Raw genomic sequence first — 24,623 nt, forward strand, 5'->3', positions numbered from 1 at the left:
AACGCCACCCCATCCCACTCCTCTCGAAACACCTCAAGCTGTTGACACCAAATCCGGCCCTTTATATCGTGGAGCCTGGAGGAAAGGGCGGCAGAGCCGCAGTCGCATGTACTGTACGGATTTCCGCAGTCTTCACACAGGCAGCGGTAGTCGGACTCGAACCAGCGGATGTTCCCTTGTGCCCACTCCTTGAGCATATCGTGAGGCCCCTCTTTATCCCCCCAGGGCGGGACCTGTCCATAGTCGCCACAACACACTACCTGACACGGCCGCGTGGCGAGATACCCTAGGATGACGCGTAGCACTTTAGTCTGCACCTTACAGCACTCGTCAATGATGATTACTTCTGCGAGACGGTCGAGTTTGTGCCCCAGCTCGGAAGGTCTCCACTCCTCTATCGGCTTCTCCGCTGGTATGCAGAGGTAGTGGTGGTAGGTTTGAGCCTTCACCGCGAGGCGCGGGTTGTTGCGATGGTCGTGGGCGAGGTCGTTCTCGGGGGTGAGCACCACAGCGTTACGGCCACGGAACATGCTCACCACCCACTCGGTCTTCCCCGATCCTCCCTGGCCGGCTAGATACATCCTCGCAGAGGTCGCGGCCACCAGATTGCACGGCAGACTCGGCGCAGTGCTTGGCTCCCTAGCCAAGCACCCCGACCTCTTCGGACCCCAAGCCGCCTCGGGCCGCCACTCGTACCCAGGCCTCTTGTGGCGCCACTCTCCATACCTCGGATTTCGCTCCAAGAGCTTCACACCACCGGGCACCGCCTTTGCGTATATGGCATCTGTGCACACACGGAGGACGTCTTCGCGAGGGAACCGCCTCAACATGCGTCGCAACGCTATGTTTGTGTACGCCAAGACGAAGGCCCTGATGTGGTACCATTGTGAGCGCCGGACTCCGTCTTTGTATTGGATCAGATGAGCCCCGTCGGCATGCTCGAAGTTAAGTAAGTGGTCGGTGCCCGCAAGGAGGTTTGTCAGATACGCGGCTTCTTCACGGTCACGGACTACGATTGAGGACTCGTCGCCATGGCGAGCGCACTTGCCTACGAAACGCACAGCGAGATCTCGACCCTGCGAGTCTTCGCCTCCGGGGCCGGAGTGGGGGAACTTGATGGAGTCCTTTTTTCCGACGCTATACAACACCTCCCTCGCCGCGGCCATAGCGAGGTCACCCGAGTCTAGCAGGTCCTTGAGCTCTGGCGTGGTGATCCAGCCCTCGTTTTGTTCCAAGTGCTGCCCTACCCTCCCGGAAGTGTAGGGGTGGCAGGCCTCAGAGAACCCCCACTCGGTCAACTGAATGGCCCCGGTCAGTTGAAGAACCTCGCTCAATTGCCGTCCCGCAACATCCGCGATACGATACACGTTCGTAGGGAAGCCGTATTTCCGTACCAGATCAATGGCGTCCGAGGCGCCGCCGAAGACACTGTCCTCGCATCCTGGGTACGCCGCACGCATGTCGATGTGAGCATGAGGATGCGCCCCTAAGTTTTCCCTGCTATTTCACACTCTTGACTCAACCTGCGCCGCTCGCCAGACGTCCCTGTATTTAGGAGGCGTTGGCCTGATGTTTTCTCTTTGGGTCCACTTCTTGAAGCGATACCCTATTGCGCAGCCCATCGAGTGCGTAGCTTCGATGTACTCTTGGAAGGCTGGGTGATCATCAGGGAGCCATTGAGGATCATGTCCAGTCTCGTCTGTAAACGCCCTGTCGATAGCCCATCCGTCTTGTCCCGATAGGTACAGTTTGCCTTCGTGCGTGACTATAACACGCCCACACAGCCAGATCCTCGTGCTTCTGGGGATCGCCCTGTTTATGAAGCGGATGAGCGCCTCTCGCACCTTCGCCTCGTGAGTTTTTGCGGCGGCACAGGTAGCGCGAGGCGCTGGCATTCCCTGACATAGCGAACGAAGCTCCCTCTCAGCCTCGAAGTCTAGGCCGTGGACGCTCGCGGTCGCAGGTGGTTAAGTCGGAAGCTCCGCCCAGGCGTGGTTATTGTGGCAAGGGATGGTGATCCTCGTCTTAGTCCCGTACTTCCCCGAGTCCCACAGGACGTTACCCAGGGCGTCCACGGCTACTAGCTTTACCTCGAGCTTCCTTTCCATCTCAAAGAGGTCCTCTTTGGTGCACCCCGTGGTGGCCAGCTTCTTGTCAAATCGCTCGAGGATCTTGCCTCGTGTCTTGGTTAGACCAAGGGAGCGCGAGGTGCCGCGGTTCCTCAAGAAGTCGGCAACACGGCTCACAACACAGTTAACGAATGCGTCACCCCCCTCTCGCACAAACATTGGCCCAGGCTCACCATTTTGCTCAGGTAAAGGTCGAAGCTCGTATCTCACGTAGACGAGGTACTCTCGCCCCTTCTCCCAAATACCCGCATCGATGCCTTCCAGGGCGCCGACTGCGATTTGGCCCCCCCTTTTGACTAACAATCCACCGATCTTGTGCTCCGAGCGCCCTTCCTCCTCTGTGATTGGCGCCAATGGCTCTGCGGGGGCCTTACCAACGACCGTGAAGAGTCTGTAACGCCGGTCGGGGTCTACCATCTCGAGCACCAGCGGAAGCACTGCGTTCGCCCGCAGAGACTCTCGCTCGTGCGAGACCCACCACACCGAGCCGTCGTCATTAATATCAGGCCCCCGCACAACCGGCTTTAGAGCAATCACACCTGTCCCACCAAGATCTCGCATCTCCTGGTAAACACTGGCGCTTATGTCTCGGCCCCGTAGAGTGGCATCCACGCTTGGGAACCGAAGATGGGCGCCGCCGACGAAGAGAGAGTAGTACGTCTCGGGGTCTAAGCTCTCCGGGCCCTCCTGCTGCCGGGGCGGCAGCAGAGGGTCGAACTCGCGCCAGACCTCCTCCGTCCACACCTTCTCCGGTACGAGCGGCTTAAGCAGCCTGTGTTTGACATCGTCGGGGATGTCCTCGTCCAGGATGTTTTGTACCAGCCCTGCCAGTACGGCGGGCGCCTCTTTGTCGCGCATGCTATCGAGAATCTCCTCTATGTAGGCGTCCATGTTCGGGCACACCATGAGCCACCCAGTCTCTAACTGAGAGTTGGGGTAAACCCTGCGCCACCCAATCTCTAATTGACCGCACCGCACCGCACCGCTGCGATGTCAGATAGGACGGGTGCGAACCACTCCCGAGCGCGCCTCTCGATGCTGCGCATCCTCTGCCCTTCACGATTTGCTCCGCAGGGGCGACACAGCCGCGTCTCCGACTGAGTCCCTATGCCGCAGACCCTGCACGGCACGGGGAGGGGGCTGCCCTTACGGAGCCTTTGGAGGTGCACCTTGCAGTAGGTGTCCAAGCACTTCCGGCCGCACGTGTTTGCGCGGCCGATCCTTAGCCACCCGCAGTAATCTTTTCCTCGCCCCATCCTTCGAACGCTCGGTATACCACAGGACATACGAATGTCTAATTGAAAACCCAACGCCTAATTAATTATTCATGCACGCGAAACACCGGCCCTAATTGATTATTCATGCACGCGAAACACCTGCCCCTAATTGATTATTCGTGTTCGCGAAATCTATTTTGCCTACATTAACTTTTGCCGATTGTTTATGTACGTGAAATCGATTTGGCCTTCATTAGCTTTTGCCGATTGTTTATGTACGCGAAACATTATCTGAAATCGATTTGGCCAAAACCATCTATGTACGTGAAATCGATTTGGCCTACATTAGCTTTTGCCGATTGTTTATGTACGCGAAACATTATCTGAAATCGATTTGGCCAAAATCATCTATGTACGTGAAATCGATTTGGCCCACATTAGCTTTTGCCGATTGTTCATGTACGTGAAACATTATACGCTCGATATATAGAGACGGAGCTGGGGGGCTCGGAGGGACGATTCGCGTCTCCCAAGCCCAAGACGGGAGGCGGTGCTGGGAGGCCCGGAGGGGCGATCCACGCCTCCCACCAGTTCCTCTGAAATCCCCCAGTCCCCCCCGTTGTTTGACATGCGTTATCAACGCCAGCCCCAAGCAATTTTTGGCCGAGGTACGTATTCCAAGAAAGGCGAAAATACGGCCACTCTGAACGCACCCCCAGAGAAACATTTTAGTGAGACATTTTAGTGCGCGACAAATCTTCTACAAACAAAGGCAAAACATATGTTTTTCATTCTTTTAGCTTTTCTCTGATTGGTTCAACCCCGGCTTTTTCTTTGGCCACCTAAAAGTTGACAAAGTTTGCCATTCCAATTTTAGACATGATAGTGGAAGGAATTGGATGGTTGTGGATGCCTCTCTTTCTGCTTGTTATGAATACTGCTCATCAGATCAGAGGTAAGCAACGTCAAGGGCTATAAATTTTATTTAGAAACGTTCCACAGCGAAACAGATAAAGAGACTTTGATACGTGTTTTGTTAGATCACCTTTCATCACTGGCCGCCAGGCGGATTTTGGCAAAATGTCATCACAATTGCCAATATTTTTTTTTCAAAGATTCCCTGTGTCTATTTAAGAATGTTTTTTAGCCGTTATTTTCTCGATACAAGAAGCCAGGATGGAGCCGAGATAAAGTTTTGAAAAGATTTTCTTATGCGGGAACAAAATAAGATGGGTTCGTCGACGCGAGGTTGAGGTTGTTTTGGTTAAACAGCTTTTACTAAGTCCCCTATATTAGACTCATTTTCGGCTCGATTTTCGTAGTTTTCAAGCCCCACACCCACCCATGCTATCCAGCATCTCTCTCTCTCTCTCTCTCTCTCTCTCTCTCTCTCTCTCTCTCTCTCTCTCTCTCTCTCTCTCTCTCTCTCTCTCTCTCTCTCTCTCTCTCTCTCTCTCTCTCTCTCTCTCTCTCTCTCTCTTTCATCCACACCTTTGTTGTTCTTTTTATTCAATAGAGAGAGAGAGAGAGAGAGAGAGAGAGGGAGGGAGGGAGGGAGGGAGGGAGAACTGGAACCGGAAGATTAAACTTTTCTTCTCTTAAACATGCGATATGTTATTTTTCATAGCATATCAACCGAAGGAGAATATTTTGAAAATTGATTTGCAAGAGTCACTTGATAAGCTAGATGACGTCATCACTCTAAATAAGATATTACCAAACAGCTAACATTGGCGAGTTTGACATTTTGAGAGAAAATGGTGCATTTAAGGCAATGTTAACTCACTTTAAGGCAAATCTCAAAATTTTCAAGTGTTTTAGCTTACATAATATGTTTCAAGCTTTAATTAATACTTCATGGATTTAATTAATACTTCATGGATTAGACTTTGTGTGAGTTCCTAGCCTCCCTCGCAGGCGTTTTTAGGCAGGTATCGCTCGCTCATGGAGGGGGAGCGAGCGACGCCTGCCTAAAAACGCCTGCGAGGGTGGGTTTCCGGGTATTACATCAGTAAAGTGAATGATTATGAAACCTACTTCAAAGGCTAAAGCCTTTGTTTGATTTTTGGCTTTGTCACGTGGTTGTGTAGATGCACAAGTCCAGCGTATAGTACAAGAGAATGTGTGGAGTAAACCAAGAATCGTTGCTTTCTGCGTCAATACATACTTTTTTTTATAAGATCCTTTTTTATAAGAACGTCCAGCCTGAGATTTCACCAAATTTTAAGAACATGCTAAGAACATGCCGAGGCTCAGATAGCAAAAAAATGTTTCTTCTTAAGTCATTCTTAAGTGTAATTTTCTTCCTAATATTTTATGGGGTTTTTATATACTTATATACACTAGAATTTAAGAACATCGTTTAAAACATATTCAGCCTTAAAATGAGAACGGCCCAGCCTCAACTGAAAATAAGACGTTCTTATAAAAAAAGTGTTGGTTTGTGCACGTTCGTGATCATGTGACAGGGTAGTTCAACATCAGAGATGGCCTATTATTTACGTCCTTTGAAGTAATTAAAATGGTGGAGGGAGGTTTCTCTCACACAGTTCCTACTGTGTGACATTCCTGTGTAATTGACGTCCATTCTTTTAATAACTAGCTGACATTATTAATGCAATGTATCCTCAAACGGTTGCGGTGTTGATTTTTCAGTTTCCGCAACAAATTCTTCCGCCTTTTTATAAACCCAGCATCTGTATACCTGTCTGTCTATTTCCCTTCGCCCTTTTATTCGTTTTTTTTTTTCCTCTCTGTCTCTCTGTCTTCTTTAAAGGCTATTTTTGATGTATTTTGCATTTTATAGCAATCCCGACAACTAATAATGTGGCGTTGGGAAAACCTACCAATCAGTCAAGCCTTGATGACATCAATGGTTTTTCAAAGCATGCCGTGGATGGGATCAGAAACGGCAACTATATGGATAAGTCATGTACATCGACTAAAAGACAAACGAATCCTTGGTGGAGGGTCGACCTACAGAAGAGCTACGTCATTTTACGCTTCTTTATTGTGAATAGGTAATAATAATGACGCCTTAGCACTCCCTTTCCGTGTTAAAGGAAAGACAACTTGCCTTTATATATGGTCATTTTAGCCTTATAAAGCGTGTATTTCAATGCTTTCCCGCTGTTTTCGACACAGCAGGCTCAGGTTTGACAAGATGTAAACACCACGAGCGTTTGAGTATGTAAGCGCTAAATTGCCTGGATTCAACTCGAGACAAAGATACAAAGACTCACAAAATACGCTCTATCTGTATCAGGATTTATTCGATCGAACTGAAACCTGGCAGTCAAAAACTAGACATTATTTAGAAACTTTTCATCAGAGTGCGCCATCGATTCATTTTTCATCGCGGAATAATCTAAAGCGAAATTTGAATTTTGATTTTTCGTAACTAATTTGTCGCATTTCAATATTTTTTTTGGCGCACTCTGATAAAAAGTTTTATTTTATCCTTAGGTATTATAAACTGAATTTATATTGGGTTAGATTGAAACGCGTTTGCTCTAGAGCGAAAATGGGCATTTTCGGCTTAATTAACACCCTGCGGTAATTAGCCGAATTTCTTTTAGATATGACTAAAGTGACAATTGTTTCATAAAGTTGGATAATGTATCTGTTTGTTGTGAAAGTTTCGACCATTTTTATGCAAAATCGGCCCCAAAAGTGTAATTTGTAATTTAGGGTAATTTGAGCGCGTATTTGCCTTGTTTGCCTTTCGTAATCGGTATTTTGGAAATTATTTTTTGCATCTAAAAAACATTCTACCAATTTGATTCTGCATTTTAGGACGCATCAGGAATAAAAAAAAACCTCAATATTTTTATGCTATCTGAGCCTCAGCGTATTCTTAGTAGCATGTTCTTAAAATTTGGTCGAATCTAAGGCTAGTTGTACTTTAAATTTAAAATAGAGTATGTTTGCTACCATATTTTCCCTGTATAACCCTTTCCCTAGGTATGGCTCCACAAAGAAAAGGGAAATTATAGCTTTGGCAACAAAACGATAAGAAAAAAGGAGTCCGTAATGAGAGAAGATATTCGGGGAAAATTGACCATCTAGCTACCCTGGGCTCAGAGGCTGAATATACGATTTTCCCAGCATGCTAGGGGGCGGGGGTTCAAATGGGGCTCGTCGTAATTCTCGCTTCGCTCGAAAAACTCTCGGAGCCTCTGGTCCCCAGGGTCCCATCTAGCTGAAAATTACAAAAAGTAATTATACCAGCGTGCGCCCTTTCAGTCCTTTTAACACGCCCTGGGATGATATATTATGGTGGCTGCTTACCAACAGGGCCGACTGTTGTGGCGAACGACTGGACAACTTTGAGATACGCATCGGTGATAGCCTTGTGAATAACGGCAACGACAACCCTAGTTGTGGGTCATCGTATATCATCCCGCAAGGCGGGACCAAGTCCATCGCCTGCCACACCCTGCTTAAGGGTCGTTATGTCAACATCCGGATCCAAGGGCCCGACAGGAGCGTGACTTTGTGCGAAGTTGAAGTGTATCCGTTCATAGAAGGTGAGGTGCAAATTTGAGGAGAATAAGGGGCCGATTACATGATGAATTTCAGCCCGTTTAGGAAGGCTGAAAGTCCAGCCCGGTATCTCGCACAAATACTTGTAAAACTGCTCTTTCGGTTACATGAAGGAGTTTTCAGCCCGGGAGGAGTTTTCCAGCCCGGGCTGAAATTCATCATGTAATCGGCCCCTAAAAGGCAAATCAAAAACAGAAAATTGTAGTCCATCTTTTTTTCAGAGGAACACATTGACAAAATCTACTCAAATCTTGCCGGCCACGTCCTCCCTCGCCACATCATCACTACGCTTGACAGCGGACTGCCTTTGTGGTTATGCGCATTGCAATGCAATACTTATCCTGGTTGCGTCTCCTTCTACTATGACGTCACGGCAAGCGTTTGTCAGCTCAGCGATGTGAAGGCTGAACACGCGGGGGGTCTCGCGCCTGGCAGTCTCTTTGAATATCACGAGAGAGTAGTGTTCATCAAGGACGTTAGAAGAGAATAAGGGACCACGAGAAAGTAGAAATCCAACCACATAAGAACTCTAAGCACCGAAGCATTCTAAACGCGTGCATTTTATGTTGAGCCATAATCATGTCACTCAAGGTTTTTTTTTGTCGGCTTTACAATCCGAAAGGCGCGTCGATAAGTCGCGCCGATTATCGCCGAGATCTTTCACAAAATGCAATCTTCAGGCCCGAGGTTTCACCAAACTCTAAGAACATTCCGAGAACGTGCCAGGCCGCATATATTAGCAAAATATATTTTCGTTTGATGCATTTTAAAGTGTCAAACCGAATTGAGTTCATAATAGCAACCTTCCCAACATAACACACCAATCCGCTCAGAAATGGCGGAGAAGCGCCCTTACTACCCGTCCCCATCCGCCTAACCTTAGAGCCTTACTTCTTTTCATATACTTCAAGCACATACAAAAGCCAAAAACTAAATAATCAACAAACATTCATTTTTCAACCTTGAAATTCTCCAAAAATAAGAACAGCCCAGCGTCAACTGAGAAGTAATACTGTCATATAAAAAAAAGAGTGTATATGGAAACATCATACGCTGGCAAAGTATCAATTGTTAGAATTTTTAGCATTAATAGCAGGTCAACCGAACTGGTACATGGCTGATCTTAGTGACCACTTCTTTAGTATTCCAATAACGCGACTAGAGAGATTTTAAGTAGAACTAATGATGTAATATCATAAGAACCTAAAGCACATAAAATATAAGAGGATTCCGCGCAAGGTAGCATGCATTCCAACTTGTGTAACTCTCACTCATAGTGATGAGTACTTAGAGCCATTAATAAACATCCCATGGAATCACCCAGCAAGGAATTTTATAAATTGCACCCCCACCCCTTATGTCACTTGTACCAACTTACCCACGTGGTACGAAATGTATGAGAACCATTGAATATCCAATGGTACCTCCCAGCAAGGAGCTTCACAGGGAAGGATCCAAAAGTTCCAGGGTAGCAAGAAATTTCAGAAAGAAGGACCCGGATTAATTGTTCTTCCCGGGATTTCCTCATATTTCTTGCTATATAAGGATCTGAAAAAAAAATAGGTGGGGGCACCCCTAGATCCGCCCCTGCTTTCATATCAAGAGTGGGTGGGTGGGTAGATGGCTGGATGGGTGGATGGATGGATGGATGGATGGATGGATGGATGGATGGATGGATGGATGGATGGATGGATGGATGGATGGATGGATGGATGGATAGATTTTTATTAGGGGTAACACTTAATATATAAACAGATAATTTACACGTGGCCCTCAGGGAAAACAAAAATAAATAAAGTGATATTTAGGTGAACTGGGAAAAATCTATATACATTATCTATTTACATTATCTATATACACTATCTATTTACATTATCTATTTACATTATCTATATACATGAATTTACAATTTTAATTTTTGGAGAGCCATAGCAAAGGAGCCAACGGATCGACACTCCTTTGTCTCTCGTGGGAGCGAGTTCCAGAGTTTTGCGCCGCTGTACTCGAATGTTCTCTTTCCATAATTATGTTTTATCCTCGGTAACACGAGATCGTTTTTTGCTTGGCGAGTGTTCTTTAAGTGAACGTCAGCAAATCTCTTGAATTTAGCCATGAGGTGGTCTGAAGCCATTACATTAAGGACCATTGTAAACTTGATTCTCCTAGCTCGTTTAGTGAAAGGCTCTATGTTGAGTTCTTCAAATAGCGCCATCGAGTGATCGTACCATTTCTTGTCAGCTATTATTCGTGCTGCCCGTTTTTGAAGTAAGAGTATCGTATTGTCGTGCTCTATGAGATTATCCACCAAACTGTTATACAGTAATCCATTAGAGGCTGTATTAGAACATTGAAAAACATTTTTCTTGCTGTCATTGACAGGAAGTGCTTTGTTCTACGTAGAAGCCCCAGGCGTTTCCGGATCTTTTGGGAGACATATCGGCTGTGCTTCTTCCATGATAGCGTGTTTTCTATTTGCACCCCAAGTAATTTTGTAGATGTTACAGTTTCAAGAGTCTTACCGTCAAATTGGACTTCTAGATTGCTTCCAGATTTTTGTAGTTCACGTAATTTCGGGGCACTGCATACGATCATAACTTTTGTTTTCTCGTTGTTTTTGGAAAAACTACATGATTCTTGAAATTTTTAAGGTTACCGTACCGCAGGTGCTTCGTTAACATTATGGCTTGTAATCAGAAGAGAAAAACAGTGACTGTGACCATCTTTGGTCAGAAAAAAAGGTACCGGAAAAGAAATCAAGAGACCTTCTTACCAGTCCCTCAAAACGACAACGTTTTCTTCATATGATAAATTGTCAGCCGTATGCCACTTGTACCTTTTTCCAGATATAAGTACCACCACACCCACATGTTTCGTGTATAATAATGCATGGGAACCATTGAATATCCCAAACTGTCCATCTCTTGTGGACACTATATATATTTTTGGCCCGACTAAAGTTTCAGATACTATAAACTAGTGTGACATAACGTTTGTTTCTACATTCCAGATGTTATTTAGTGTCCTTGTTACCACATTGTGCATTTGGGAATGTGATACATTATATATATATATTTTTTAATGCTTCTAGGGGGAGTATACACTGAATTACGGGTCTGTCAGTAACAATTAAACAGCCAGCAATAAATAATGGGAAAAAAACGCATGTGTCGTTGTAACTGTTATTTCAGTGACGCAGTGCTCGAGTCCGTTGGTGGAGCCAACCGACGGGTAGCAAGTCCGGCGGCCAGATCTTAGATTGTATTTATGTGTAATAACAGAAGGACGTCTCACAAGATTATTTAAAATGTTATGTTTAGACTTTTTAACAAAGATCTTGCAAGCATTAGTTCGCCTGTTTCTCAAGTTAGAGCTGGGCAAAGGAAAGGGCTTCATCATAAGAGGTATTTGGGGAAATGATGCGAAGGGAAGTATTATTGATAATAATAATAATAATTAATATTAATAATAACAACACAAGGATATTACTTCTGTAACGTCCTATATCTCGATCATTAACGCTCTATACCTATTCTTCATCTCAGGATTAGCAAGAAACAAAAATTTGATGCAAGGGGCTTTTATATTTCCTTGTTCAGGCCCGTACCCAAAAAGGGACTTTCGGCCGTTGTGTGTGTGTGTGTGTGGGGGGGGTACCCCCTGCACCCCCCTTGGTGCGGGCCTGTTGTTATCTGTTTTATAACATCATTATTTACCATCACATGATCAAATTGTAGTTAAGATTTGATACAATATGCTGTATATATAAATTTAGAATATTTGTAATAAAAATATATATAGTTTTATATATAAGGTAAATATATGTAACTTTTTAATGGTTAAACTTATACAGTTGGTCTTTTTGAAAACGGCATAGATTTCAATTTCAAAAGTACAATTAAAAAAATTATTTTCAATGAAATATCTTAACGGTTTCTTGAAAACGCGTCAAGTTGAAGTTTCCACAAAGCTAAGGCAGGCACTTTTGTAAAACTCCTTTAACTGGTATGGCTTGTAACCATAATACATCTTTTAAGTTTTGGCTAATATCTATAACTAGTTATGCAAACAATAATATATTATTCCCAAATGGGAGCTGATCCCTGCAATTTAAGGCGTTCGGTTCTCTAACTACAACTTATTAAGTGTTCATAAGTTGATAAGTATGTCACAAATGAGGAAGCTTTCTAAACCATAGAATTGAATTTCTTAACACTAACAAGATTTACTGCTATTATAGTTATAGTCTATAACTATAGCCATTGGGAAACTGCCCTAGTTACCTGATCTTCGGTTAACGTAGGTTTTTTTACGTTTACCAATTAAGAAAATAGGCGTTTTACTATTACCGTTATTTTTTCAGTTGACAGTAATTTTTCTCAAATTCACGCTAAACGCTTATATTTTTGCCATTTTCCAGCTAACGGTATAACGGTTATCCCCATTGAGGCCCTCTAAGGATGATTGCTGGTTGACAATTCCCAGACTACGCAAGGAGCAAGACAAGGTGCACCCCTCCCCCTTTGGCCGCCAAAAAGTGGGCCATTTCATATAAAGGAATCTTCAAATCCTACGCTTTTTATGATACTTATGACTGCGCACCCCCCACCCACCCCCGCCCCTCAGCCTATTCTGGGTACGCGCCGAGTTTTATACATTGTAACTGTATTTCATGTGCTTTTGTATGACCGGCTAAGTACATATCACTACTTGGTTGCTGCGTTTCCATTGATGCCTGCTCGACAATACTCTGCAAATCAAACATTTCGGCCTCTTCTTTAATATCGCCCAGTGAGATACAATTCCCAAAGGCTTGCTTTGCTTGTTCCTTTACCGTAGAATCACAGATGTTCATCACACTTATATCACTTTGTTGACTCCCCACATCTTGCAAGCAGCCTGAAGCATTTTCAAGGCTCTATAAACAAAAATTAACTAAAACGTTAATCATTCCAATATACTTTACCCGGGCCCGTACCCAGAGGTGGGGGGGGGGGGGGATGCAGGGGGTTTTTGTAGACAGAACTATGAAACTTTTTGGTAGCCAAATCCGATAAGAAACATCTGGCATACTGGCATAAATGAATCCCTTTTTGGTCTTTCGGGGTTGAACCAGAAAATTCACCCCCTCCCCGACCCCCCCCCCCCCCCCCCCCCCCCCCCCCCGAAAAATGAGGTCCACTTTTTCGGATTTCACACCCCCCACCCCCACCCCAAGAAAAACCCTGGTTATGGGCCTAATCCTGGTTCGTGAATAACTCAAAAACAGGAGTCTTGTATTTAGAGAATGCTTAGAAAATTCATGGCCGTTATCGCATAGGTAATGGTATCTTTTAGGATCATTTCTGAATTTCTCTGTATCGAGATCTTGAGAGTATCCCCTAGCTGCTGTGTATCTTTTACCTGGTATGGGACACATGTTGTCCCGGAGCCACTTCTTGACTGCACCTTAGGTTCCTGTTCCAGAAGAGCTTTCACAAGAAGACCTTTGAGTTTTTCTACCTTTCCGTTAAGTGCTTGTAGTTCCTGAAGAGAATGTTTCACCTTAGTTTAGTCTCTACTGGAGAGTGAGAAATGTGTGAATCTCACAGGTTTTTAGCCTGTAATGTAGGCGTTTACCCGGTATTTTTTGTTGCCGCCATCTTGGATTTAGAGCAAAAATGAAAACCCGTTTTTAAATTCGCTCAAAATCCAAGATGGCGGCTACAAATCGCTCGAGACCGGTTTTTCGCTATAAAAACAGATTCTTCGGGCTACCAGGTTCTTTATTAGGCAATTCATCCAAGAATCTCAGATGATGTTTTTTTACAGTTTTCCCTCTGACGTTTTTGCAGCATGGAATAAAGAATATGAGGCAATTGATTGGATGTTATTATATTATAATAACATAGCGTCACTCATCTGTTGTCCTTACTCTCTCGTGTTGGCGCTGTTTTTCTATTTCTTTCCTTTGCAGCTCGTCGTTCCTCTCCCAACATCCCTTGATCCCAAGCACAAGCTGAAATTAAAACACAGGTTGATGTCTGAACTGAAGCAGTCCTCAAAATAAAAATAAACATTTGCCAGAGAATAACCTACTGCCAGATTAAATAATTATTTTTTAAGAAGGTCAAAGCATTGAAGCTACCAAGTAAACCATACACTTAAAGCACAATTTATTGAAGGAGATCACCAAAAAAATTCAGGTTTGCTAAATGCGGCAAGTCGCATATATGGAAACTAATCAATTCCTATGCAATTTTTAATTCCTTATTCAGAATACCTGAAAGTTAACTGTCATTTTAAGTGGTCGTAGACATGGGCTTGAAAAGTTTTAGGGCCTAACAGAGTTTTAGATATGTCGATATTAGCAATAGTGTAATATTTTACCTACTTTTCCCTAGTATTTTTTGGATACAGAATTTGTCAGGGTGTTAGGGGGTTTTTTTAGGGGGGGGGGGAGGAGGTATATTTGGTATTTTGTGGTTTATAGAATTCAGGGTCTGGTATACAGAAAACCTCAAGCGCATAATGGCACAAGTTTAAAAAAAAATAACATCACCTTGTTAACTCTTCTTTTCAGTTCATCTCTTTCATTTTCAGTCTTTAAGAGTAAATTATTTACCTAAGAACGAATGCCAACATCTGTGAGGTACTATAACGTTTGAAAAGTGGAAATTTATTATTTTTTGAATGTTTTAAGCTTACTTCCGTAAACTCTTCCTTTAAACCTGTGGCTGCTTTTCTTTTCAGTTCGTCTCTTTCTTGTTTAGTCTTTGACAGTAAATTCTCAAATGCAGAAACCTTTAAGGCACTAGAAATGAGGAAAGCAGAAATTTGTAATTTGTAACAGTCTCAGCTTTACCTCCATTAACTCTTCTTTTAAGCCTGTGTTCATTTTACTTTTCAGTTCGTCTCTTTCTTTTTCAGTCATCGAGAGTGTATTCTTTACCTAAAGAAACAAATGCCAATCACTATTATGCACTTAGTAAAGAAAAGCTGGAATTTGTTTTAAATTTTGAAAATATGTTTTTAGCTTACTCTCTTTAACTCTTCTCTTAAATCTGGTTTTTCTCTTCAGTTCATCTCTTTCTTGTTCAGCCTTTGAGAGCAAATTATTCACCTGTGAAGTAATGCCAACCACAGTAAGACACTAGAAAATAGCAAAAAAATTGTACATTTGTATTTTAGCCTACCTGCTTCAAATCTTCTTTTAAACTTTTGTTAACTGCCTTTAGGGCCTCCCACTCACGTTTCAACTTACCCTTTAAAAACAATTAGGAAATGGATCTCTTTTTGGTGCATCTGTCTTCTATCGGACAAACAGATGGTGTAACAGAAGGTGTGTACTTGGGGGGGGGGGGGGGGCAGGGGGTTCACATGAACCATGTGGGAAAGCCTCCTTGTGTATGCACCTGATTGCCATAAACAAAAAAGTATGCAGCAGCCAAGATGTGCGACAGTTGTCTATAACATGGTGTGACATCACCTAGCGTGTCTTTTAAGTTTGGTTCACACTGGATGCAAGAGCAAGCACAACACATGCGCAACACAAGTGAGAATCAGCCAGACACAAGTGCAAGAAGGTTAAACAGTTGGATTCTCTTGCGCTTGCTCTTGTATTTTAGTGAGAATTAGTAAGTTACATGCACTGTGCTTTTGTTTGAGTCTTATTGAGAACCATCACTTTAGAGTACAGATGCACAGAGCACTTTAAAAATTCAGAAAGCAGAACCCCCACTGAATTTTTAGATCAGTTATGAAAATAGCTGATAAATATGTAATTTTTTATTTATATTTTTTTTTTTGGGGGGGGGAAGGATATACATTGTAATGTAGCAGTTTCTTATCAACTACCATTTTACTGTTTTAAGCTTTTCAGATGCTTTTTTATCAACATTTCTCTTGGGGAGCATTGCAGCTACGGAAACAAAAAAAGGCTTAAATCTGACCGTTTGGATATCTGTTAGCTTTGAGGCAAGCTCTACCCCCCTTGAAAGTGTTACATTTATAATAGGTGGTTGTCAAATTTCGAAACAGAGCCCTACAAACTGTGACAGATGTCATAACTAGAAAAACTACAAACAAGCTGTAGAAAAACTAGATGGTCTGTGAAGGCTTGGTGTAGACAAGTTATGAATCCAGACAAGGCTGAAAAAGTAAGTGTTAGACCTTCGTTGGAGCAAAAAAGGAGCCCCTGCTCTGAAGGGCTAATGCTTGAAATTTCAGCGCAACTTCTCATTTTTACAGAGGCATACTACATACTTTCAACCTTGTGCTGATTCATAGCTTGTCACAAGAGATAACTGAATCAGTCTATAGGTTGATTTTTCAGGGATGCTGGCAGTGAATTAGGACACACTTTTCATTGCGCTTATTGCTATGCCTTTCAGTCAAACTTGTTGAAGATAATTTTGAGATGTTAAAAATATAAAATTGAAATGCTTCTATTGATGAGATATCCCCCAACCGACTTACTGGATCCACAGGTCTATTTTTCTTGTTTGAGTAGCTGCGTGCCCCTCTTGATTCGATCTGCAATATAATTGAGCAAACCTATGTTAGAGAACCTGGGTAAAATAATGATACTTGAGGATTTAATGATACTGAAGGATTAAATGGGAGGAGATATCACAATTCCCCAGAACATTACATTGTGCAAGCTTTTCTCTAAGGGTCTTGGGAGATTTCTTGTTACTTTGCGATTCGGTTGTTAGGCGCGCATGCGATCATCCGGGAACTTCACGCTTTTAGGCGGGAAAATCGAATGATGGGAAAGGGAAAGCACTCTACGCAAGGGCATCATTTTTAACTTCTAAAACAAACCCCCGAAACTGGCCCATGCATAGATAATTCTGCTTCCGGTTAGTGTTTCTAACTCTATATTCTTTGCGAAGAACGGTTGCGTCTCGATTCTTTTAGGCAGAATTGTTCACCTAGTTGTGCTCTTCAAAACTACGTATCAATTTTCCTATGTTTTAAAAATGAAAAAAAAAATTATTCAAGTAATAACGGAAAAATAATAACTACAAATGTGCGAAAACTTTATTATTTCGCAGAATCCAAAACTCAGGGGCGGATACAGGGAGGTGGATTGGGTGGATATCCACCCCCCTTTTTGAGTAAAAAAAAAAACAATGAAAAGTCACTTTGTTCGAAAAAAATAAATATCTGAAACGCATACTTTGTAGGTACATTACCAATTAATATTATAAACCTACATTTATCATTGCAGATACTTCAATTGCTAAGATTATAGAATTTTTCTGTTGTGACGTAATGAGATGACTTAATCACCTGAAACGTCATCAGAATTTGGACATTCATAAACAATGATGTCATGCCTAAATTCATTCCATTTCACAAATGTTTGGCGGATTTTTAGCACCTGGAAGTTTCCCTAGCAACGACCCTAAATGTCCCAACACCCTTAACAACAAAATACTACTTTTACTTCTCACTGAAAAACGAAATATTGTTATATCTCTAAGGGGCTATGTTTCCAGTTGTAACTAGTTTGTGCTTAGAAGTTAAGGTTTCCTGTGGGTCACACTAAGGGAATGGAAACTTTCTTATTACTTTAATATTTCAAGCAGACAACCATGAAAATCATAAAAAGGTTTACTAAGTTTCCAAGGTCATATTTTGTCTCTTACTATCTATCTTTACCTGCACCATTCGATTGAGCTGTTCCTAGGTGATCTCACGGTGAAGAACTTTACACAAAGTTCTTCACCGTGAGATCAAAGTTAAATGTACTGTGGACAATATTACCAGACTTTAATAGTTCATCTTGCCTTGCATGAATCTGCAAAATGCAGTCAAAGACTCGCTGGCTAAATTGTGCGATCCTCTGATATCTTGAAAGATACTGAAACCGTAAAATATAGATTTGCTAACATGTGGTAAGACCTACAGGTACAGACAGAAACAGTCAGCCAGATGTGAGATGGTTCAGTCAACCTGATGGGAGGGGGGAGGGATCAAGTGAGCCTGATGGGAGGGGAAGGGGGGGGGGCTCAGTAAGTCTAATGGGAAAGGAGTACAGTCAGAATGTTGGAAGGGAAATAACATTTAAGCCTGATAGGAGGGGGGGTACAATCAGCCTGATTGGAGGGGGTACATCAAGCCTGATGGGAGGGGGAAACAGTAAGCCGGATGGGAGGGGGGTACAGTCAGCCTAATGGGAGGGAGGGTACAGTCAGCCTGATGGTAGAGGGTACAGTCAGCCTGATGGAAGGTAGGTACAGTCAGCCTGATGGGAGGTAGGTACAGTCAGCCTGATGGGAGGGAGGGTACAGTCAGCCTGATGGGAGGGAGGGTACAGTCAGCCTGATGGGAGGGAGGGTACAGTCAGCCTGATGGGAGGTGGGTACAGTCAGCCTGATGGGAGGGACTGTACAGTCAGCCTGGTGGGAGGGGGTACAGTCAGCCTGATGAGAGGTGGGTACAGTCAGCCTGATGGGAGGTGGGTACAGTCAGCCTGGTGGGAGGGGGTACAGTCAGCCTGATGGGAGGGAGGGTACAGTCAGCCTGCTGGGAGGGAGGGTACAGTCAGCCTGATGAGAGAGGGTTTACAGTCAGCCTGATGGGAGAGAGGTACAGTCAGCCTGATGGGAGGGAGGGTACAGTAAGCCTGTTGGGAGGGGGTGCAGTCAGCCTGATGGGCGGGGGTACAGTCAGCCTGATGGGAGGTGGGTACAGTCAGCCTGATTGGAGGGAGGGTACAGTCAGCGTGATGGGAGGGGGAACAGTCAGCCTGCTGGGAGGGAGGGTACAGTCAGCCTGCTGGGAGGGAGGGTACAATCAGCCTGATGAGAGGGGGGTACAATCAGCCTGATGGGAGAGGGGTACAGTAGCCTGATGGGAGGGAGAGTACAGTCAGCCTGTTGGGAGGGGGTACAGTCAGCCTGATGAGAGAGGGTTTACAGTCAGCCTGATGGGAGAGAAGTACAGTCAGCCTGATGGGAGGGAGGGTACAGTCAGCCTGTTGGGAGGGGGTACAGTCAGCCTGATGGGCGGGGGTACAGTCAGCCTGATGGGAGGAGGGTACAGTCAGCCTGATGGGAGGGAGGGTACAGTCAGCCTGGTGAGAGGGGGTACAGTCAGCCTGATGGGAGGGAGGGTACAGTCAGCCTGAAGGGAGGAAGGGTACAGTCAGCCTGATGGGAGGGGGAACAGTCAGCCTGCTGGGAGGGAGGGTACAGTCGGCCTGATGAGAGGGGGATACGGTCAGCCTGATGGGAGAGGGGTACAGTCAGCCTGATGGGAGGGAGGTTACAGTCACCCTGTTGGGAGGGGGTACAGTCAGCCTGATAGGAGGGAGGGTACAGTCAGCCTGATGGAAGGGGATACAGTCAGTCTGATTGGAGGTGGGTACAGTCAGCCTGATAGGAGGGAGGGTACAGTCAGCCTGGTGGGATGGGGTACAGTCAGCCTGATGGGAGGGAGGGTATAGTCAGCCTGAAGGGAGGGAGGGTACAGTCAGCGTGATGGGAGGGGGAACAGTCAGCCTGCTGGGAGGGAGGGTACAGTCAGCCTGCTGGGAGGGAGGGTACAATCAGCCTGATAAGAGAGGGGGGGTACAATCAGCCTGATGGGAGAGGGGTACAGTAGCCTGATGGGAGGGAGAGTACAGTCAGCCTGTTGGGAGGGGGTACAGTCAGCCTGATGGGAGGGGGTACAGTCAGCCTGATGGAAGGGGATACAGTCAACCTGATGGGAGGGAGGGTTCAGTCAGCCTGTTGGAGGGGGTACACTCAGCCTGATGGGAGGGAGGGTACAGTCAGCCTGATGGGAGGGAGGGTACAGTCAGCCTGATTGGAGGGGGTACGGTCAGCCTGATGGGAGGGGAGTACAGTCAGCCTGATAGATGTACTTGAAAGTGATTTTTTCTTTGGGGTCAAAGTATACAACCTACTTTTCTGGCTCCAAAGTTAAATGAGATAAATGCCCTCCACGATGATAATACTTTCTTTGAAGGTTTTGTTTCCCCTGCTTTTTGCATAAGCTCCTTTAACTTCTCCCGCATCAGAATTACTGTCGGGATAAACTCTGGGGGCCGGTATTTCTTTGCAGAAAAAGGATACTGCCTGTCCCGTGGGTGTTGCTACTGGGAATGGCAATGGATATAAACCTGTCCTTCTGAATGTCACACATAGGGATAGCTGCAGGCAAATCTACAATAAAATGATATAAATGTAATGCCATGAGAAGCGAAAAAACAAAAACAAAAAAAAACTTTTCTCTATTTAACCAAAATACTCTTACAGTTTATCTAGTCATTGAGATTGCCTGGTACATTTTTTTCTAATTTTCACACTTTCTAACCGAAGCTGATAGATTTGAAGGTGGGTTAGCCTGCTTGCAGGCGGTACTTGGTGTTCTCATTGCGGTAAACCCTCTCTGTTCGGTGATCGGGGGCTCAAAATACAAGATGGGAGGAGGGGGAAGGTGGGGTGGTGTTGGTTGAATTGGTTTTCGGATCTAAAGAGCGCTATCATAGGACGGTGGACGATATTTCCATAATTGTTTTGCTGGTCAGCAGTCTCTAAATGAATACTTTTGGTCAGCGGTAATTTCCATCATTTTAGTGATCTATCATTTTGAATTGCCAGTCAATCTAGAGCAGTTACATAACTATCATGCCCCTTCATGGCGAATTTGAATGTTTCCCTTTGTCTAAACTCTGAAGAGGCAAATATAGAATTGTGTGTTATTTGCCAGGAGGTAAAAGAGAATGAAGGTCTTGTTGGCAAACCTTCGCTAGATTCGTATAGAAAAGTTTTGGATTTTCTCAAAGAATGGGCCAGTTATGGGAATAAGGAGTACTCAGAGGCCTGGATTAGGCTAGATGGCATTTCAGTCGAGGCTCTCCAGGGAAAGAGCTCATGGCACCGCTCTTGCTACAAGGATGTCGCCCATACAGGGATGCTGAAGAGGGCAAAGACAAGGTATGCGAGAGAGCTAGCTGGACCCAATAAATCAAGGCGAAAGTCACAACCAGCGAATAGCCCTACAACTCCTAAGCTTACTCGATCTAAAACCACACCTTTTAACAAAAAAGTTTGCTTTTTTTGCGATGGCCCGGAAACCTATAAATCGATGTTTTAGAACTGTAGATCTCTGCCTGCAGGGGAATCGCTCCGCAAAGCTGTCACAAAATCAGGCAATGAGAAGCTCGCCGTGAAGCTCAATACTGCCATTGCATCAAATGATGCCCATTCAATTGACATAAAATACCACCACAACTGTTGGTTGACGAACGTAAGCAATGTATTGCGTAAGCCTGATTCCGAAGCCGAGGTCCCAGTTAGAATGGCCGGACAGATAGCTGCAAAGGTTGAGTTCTTAACTGTAACTGACATTAGTTTAAGTGGCGGTAATATTATCCCTATATCTCAGTTACAAGCGGCGTATAAAGAAATACTTCACGCAAACAGCGTCCCTGATTCGAATGTCCATCGCAAGTCGTTAAAGCAGCTACTGAAAGATGAAATCCCTGATGTTGACTTCCACAGGCCCAAACGGGTAAATGAGCCTGAAATTGTCAGTGTTAAGATTGGAAGAGATCAAGCAATTCAAATTGCAGAAGAGCAGAACGAAATAGACGACGACGAGATGAAGACACTTTTTGATGCTGCCGCGCTTATCAGGAAGTCTATCAAGAAGTGTAAGAAGTGGGAGTTTACTGGCTCTTTCGATGATATCACAGATGAAAATGTTCCCAGGGAACTCGTCAGCTTCTTTAGGTGGGTCATCCAAGGCCCATTTGATCTTTCGTTGCAACACGAGTCAAAATCAAATGAGAAAAACAAGCGCGCCATGAGTCTGACTGAAAGCACAGTCGCTATGTTTCTATCCGATCGCCAGGTGAGGCACAAGAAAGCTGAAACAACGAGAATGAGAAGTGAAATGCCACAGCAGCTAGCAATAGGGCTTGCTATACACCAGGCTGTACGCAGCAAAGAGCTTATCAATTTACTTCATGGATTTGGACTTGCAGTCGACTATAACCGAGTGCTTAGGGTAGAATCCCAGATAGAATCGAATGTCTTACAGCGAATGGAAGAAAACGATGGCATCTATCTCCCTCCAGACATTGTCAAAGGGTGGCATGTGTTTTTTGCCATAGATAACGTGGACTTCGCTGAGGACACGCCAGACGGAAAACGTACGTTTAATGGAACTGCAATGGCAATTTACCAGCGCGCCGAGGCTCAAGATCAGAAGATCGAAGTTCATGTTGACTACAACATCGCTCAATAGAAGATTTGCCCGAATCCTTCACTAGCCTTTTGGAATGCCCAGCACCGCCATTGAAGCCCAAAGGCCCATCAAATTCCAAGTTTAGTCTTTCCGTGAAAGAGCTTCCGATGCAGACAAGGATGGAAGATGCTGCATGGATTCTGGGGAGAAATGCTACGCGAACCCAAGCATACAACGCTCAAGCCGGCACGGCAGCCCTGGAGCAAGATCCTCAACCAAAGAAGATCACCAGCATCCCAGTTTGGTCAGCCTATAACTCCCTGGTCACCGAACCAATACCAACCACGAGAGTCGGAACAGCCCCCTTAGTTGCTGCGACTGCCCACGATTGGTCAACACTTCTGACTGTACTTATGCAAGCTCAGAACGTTAGTGTCAAAGTGGTCGGCCCAACAAGGAAAACGGTCATCTCGCTGGATCTAGGGTTTACCAGCCAGCAAAGAAACTCCAAATGGCCCGTCGCGACCTAAACCATCTCATCCTCCGTCCTGGAGAGCTCCACATTGTTATGGCGGCCTTACGTGCAATTGGCTCTTACCACGACAACAGCGGGATTGATACATGCTGGATTGAGTCAGAGTTATATGGTCCTTCGACTGTTAAACAGATCCTCGGCGGAAAACATGTGAAGCGGGCGCAGACGGCTCATGCGATTACCTTACAAGCGCTTTTCCTGATGTATCACGAAGCCTTCGCGGACAAAGAAAACGCAAGTTCACGCCAAAGCCTTAAAGAATCTGTTACCCAGTTAAGTAATGTCTGTGCTAATGGTCCGAAGGAGACAGTTAAAGAGGCACACGACAAGCTGGTTTCCGTCATCGAGTCACAGAAGCTGCTAGAGAAGATGGATGCATTTGACAAAGATAAGGAGAAGTATCCGCTGTTTAAAGTCGTGCGACAGTACATAAGAATGGTGATGGACATGATGACCTTCATACGAGCCGTTCGAACTGGCAACTGGGCCCTCCATCTAGAAGTACTTTTTCGCCCATGACATGCTGAACTATGCTCGGATGATACCTGTCTATTTGGCTGAGATGTCCAGGCTGGAAGAGTCTGATCCAGAGATATACGAGGAATTTCGGCAAGGAAACTGGGTCGTTAACAAAAACCCACATGTGCCATTCTGTTCTCTCGGCGCAGATAATGCACTTGAGCATGTTAATCGATCCATGAAGGTCTCAGGAGGGCTAATTGGCATCACGCTAAATCCAAATGCACGCTCAAAGTACTTCCTAATCGCACCCGAATTGGCACGACTGGCAGAGAAGGCAAAAGAGATGTCTGGTACGTCAAAGGGCAAGACGGAAAAGCACCACCACGACCTTAGCAATGCTGTACGAGCACGCCAAGAAACGAACATCGAACAGCTGGCTACAAGCATCAGGAACTTTACAAATCCTTTCCTCAGTGACAGCAGTGACCTCTTCAACATCGCAACAAAGGTTGTTATGCCCGACAAGGTGAAAGAAGACCTGTGTCAACAAAGCACTGTGGGAACTCAGTTGCTTAGCCGCTTCGTAGAAGAAAGAGTTACGACAGCCACACAAAGCATCTGGCATCCTATGAAGAAGAGGAAACTCAACACATGGAAGAGCGCCACAAAGATAATCAGAGTAAAAGCCAATGACAAGGTTATAGAGTTAAAGGAAGATCGCTCCTTGTTCGCTCGCATGTCCCTGGTAGCGAAATCTCGCCCGGAAATTGACATGAAGGAGGCTGTTGGCGAATTCGAGTTTAACGTGGTACCCAAGTCGATGTTTGCTCAAGATGGCTCTATGCTCCACTGTTCCTGTAAGAGTGTCTTGATGGCTATCCTAGAGAAGGTAGCTAACACAGGTGCAGGCTCTAACACAGCAGAGCTTTTAATCCATCCGCCGATCCAAGAAGGCACTCGGGTGAAGGTATCTATTGTTGACGGGATGGCAGAAGTGCAAGCGCTAGACAAACCGTCTTGGATTAAGAACTGTTCGCCATTGGCGGATCACTTCCTAGAGCGCGTCCTGTCCAAGTACCATGGAAGTAACGAGTTGCAACTGGTATTTGACCGGTAAGTAAAATCATTGTCATTACAGTTCCATGTAGATAGAAGATAAAAAAAATGACGAATTAATGTACGATGTCATGTAAATTTTAGGTACGATGTACCACTATCCTTGAAGACGGCGACAAGAGTGTCAAGACAGGGAAAAGAAGCGCCTATCTACTACAAGATATCAGATGCAACACATATTGCGAAGATTCCGATGAAGAGACTCCTATCTCATGTGAAGACCAAATCAGAGCTGACGGAGTATCTAGCTGTGAAGTTACTAGAGAAAGGAAAGGGGGCCGGGATGAACGTTGTAGTGGCATGGGGAACTCGATGCCAAGCCACTCACAGAGATATGGCACATCTCGAGAGCAACCACGAGGAAGCAGACACCAAGTTGCTGCTACACGCTGTCGACGCTACGTCCTTCGGAGCCACCAGTATCGAGATAGTCTC

General features: G+C 44.9%; 2 protein-coding genes across 4 annotated transcripts; one reads left to right on the forward strand and one right to left on the reverse strand.

Moving 5' to 3' along the window:
* The first annotated feature begins 3,743 nt into the window (after positions 1-3,743).
* On the forward strand, positions 3,744-9,214 carry LOC116605696 (fucolectin). 2 transcript variants are annotated; one of them, XM_048728199.1, is made up of 5 exons: positions 3,744-4,014; positions 4,224-4,301; positions 6,153-6,366; positions 7,643-7,875; positions 8,113-9,214. In XM_048728199.1, exons 1-5 carry the CDS (start codon positions 3,975-3,977, stop codon positions 8,379-8,381), a joined length of 834 nt encoding a protein of 277 aa, XP_048584156.1. In that variant the 5' UTR covers positions 3,744-3,974; the 3' UTR covers positions 8,382-9,214. The 2 variants fall into 2 exon arrangements, with proteins under 2 accessions (XP_048584156.1, XP_048584157.1); XM_048728200.1 differs by having other exon boundaries at positions 4,014-4,118.
* Positions 9,215-12,261: 3,047 nt separating this feature from the next.
* LOC116619189 lies at positions 12,262-15,206 on the reverse strand. Of its 2 annotated transcripts, XM_048727768.1 has the most exons (7): positions 14,909-15,206; positions 14,729-14,819; positions 14,576-14,658; positions 14,430-14,492; positions 13,803-13,886; positions 13,292-13,414; positions 12,262-12,806 (listed from the first exon to the last, which is right to left on the reverse strand). In XM_048727768.1, exons 2-7 carry the CDS (start codon positions 14,799-14,801, stop codon positions 12,516-12,518), a joined length of 717 nt encoding a protein of 238 aa, XP_048583725.1. In that variant the 5' UTR covers positions 14,802-14,819; positions 14,909-15,206; the 3' UTR covers positions 12,262-12,515. The 2 variants fall into 2 exon arrangements, with proteins under 2 accessions (XP_048583725.1, XP_048583726.1); XM_048727769.1 differs by lacking the exon at positions 14,576-14,658 and having other exon boundaries at positions 14,733-14,819.
* Positions 15,207-24,623: the final 9,417 nt, after the last annotated feature.

This window comes from Nematostella vectensis, chromosome 5 (assembly GCF_932526225.1).
Source record: "Nematostella vectensis chromosome 5, jaNemVect1.1, whole genome shotgun sequence".
In the NCBI taxonomy this organism is placed as follows: domain Eukaryota; kingdom Metazoa; phylum Cnidaria; class Anthozoa; order Actiniaria; family Edwardsiidae; genus Nematostella; species Nematostella vectensis.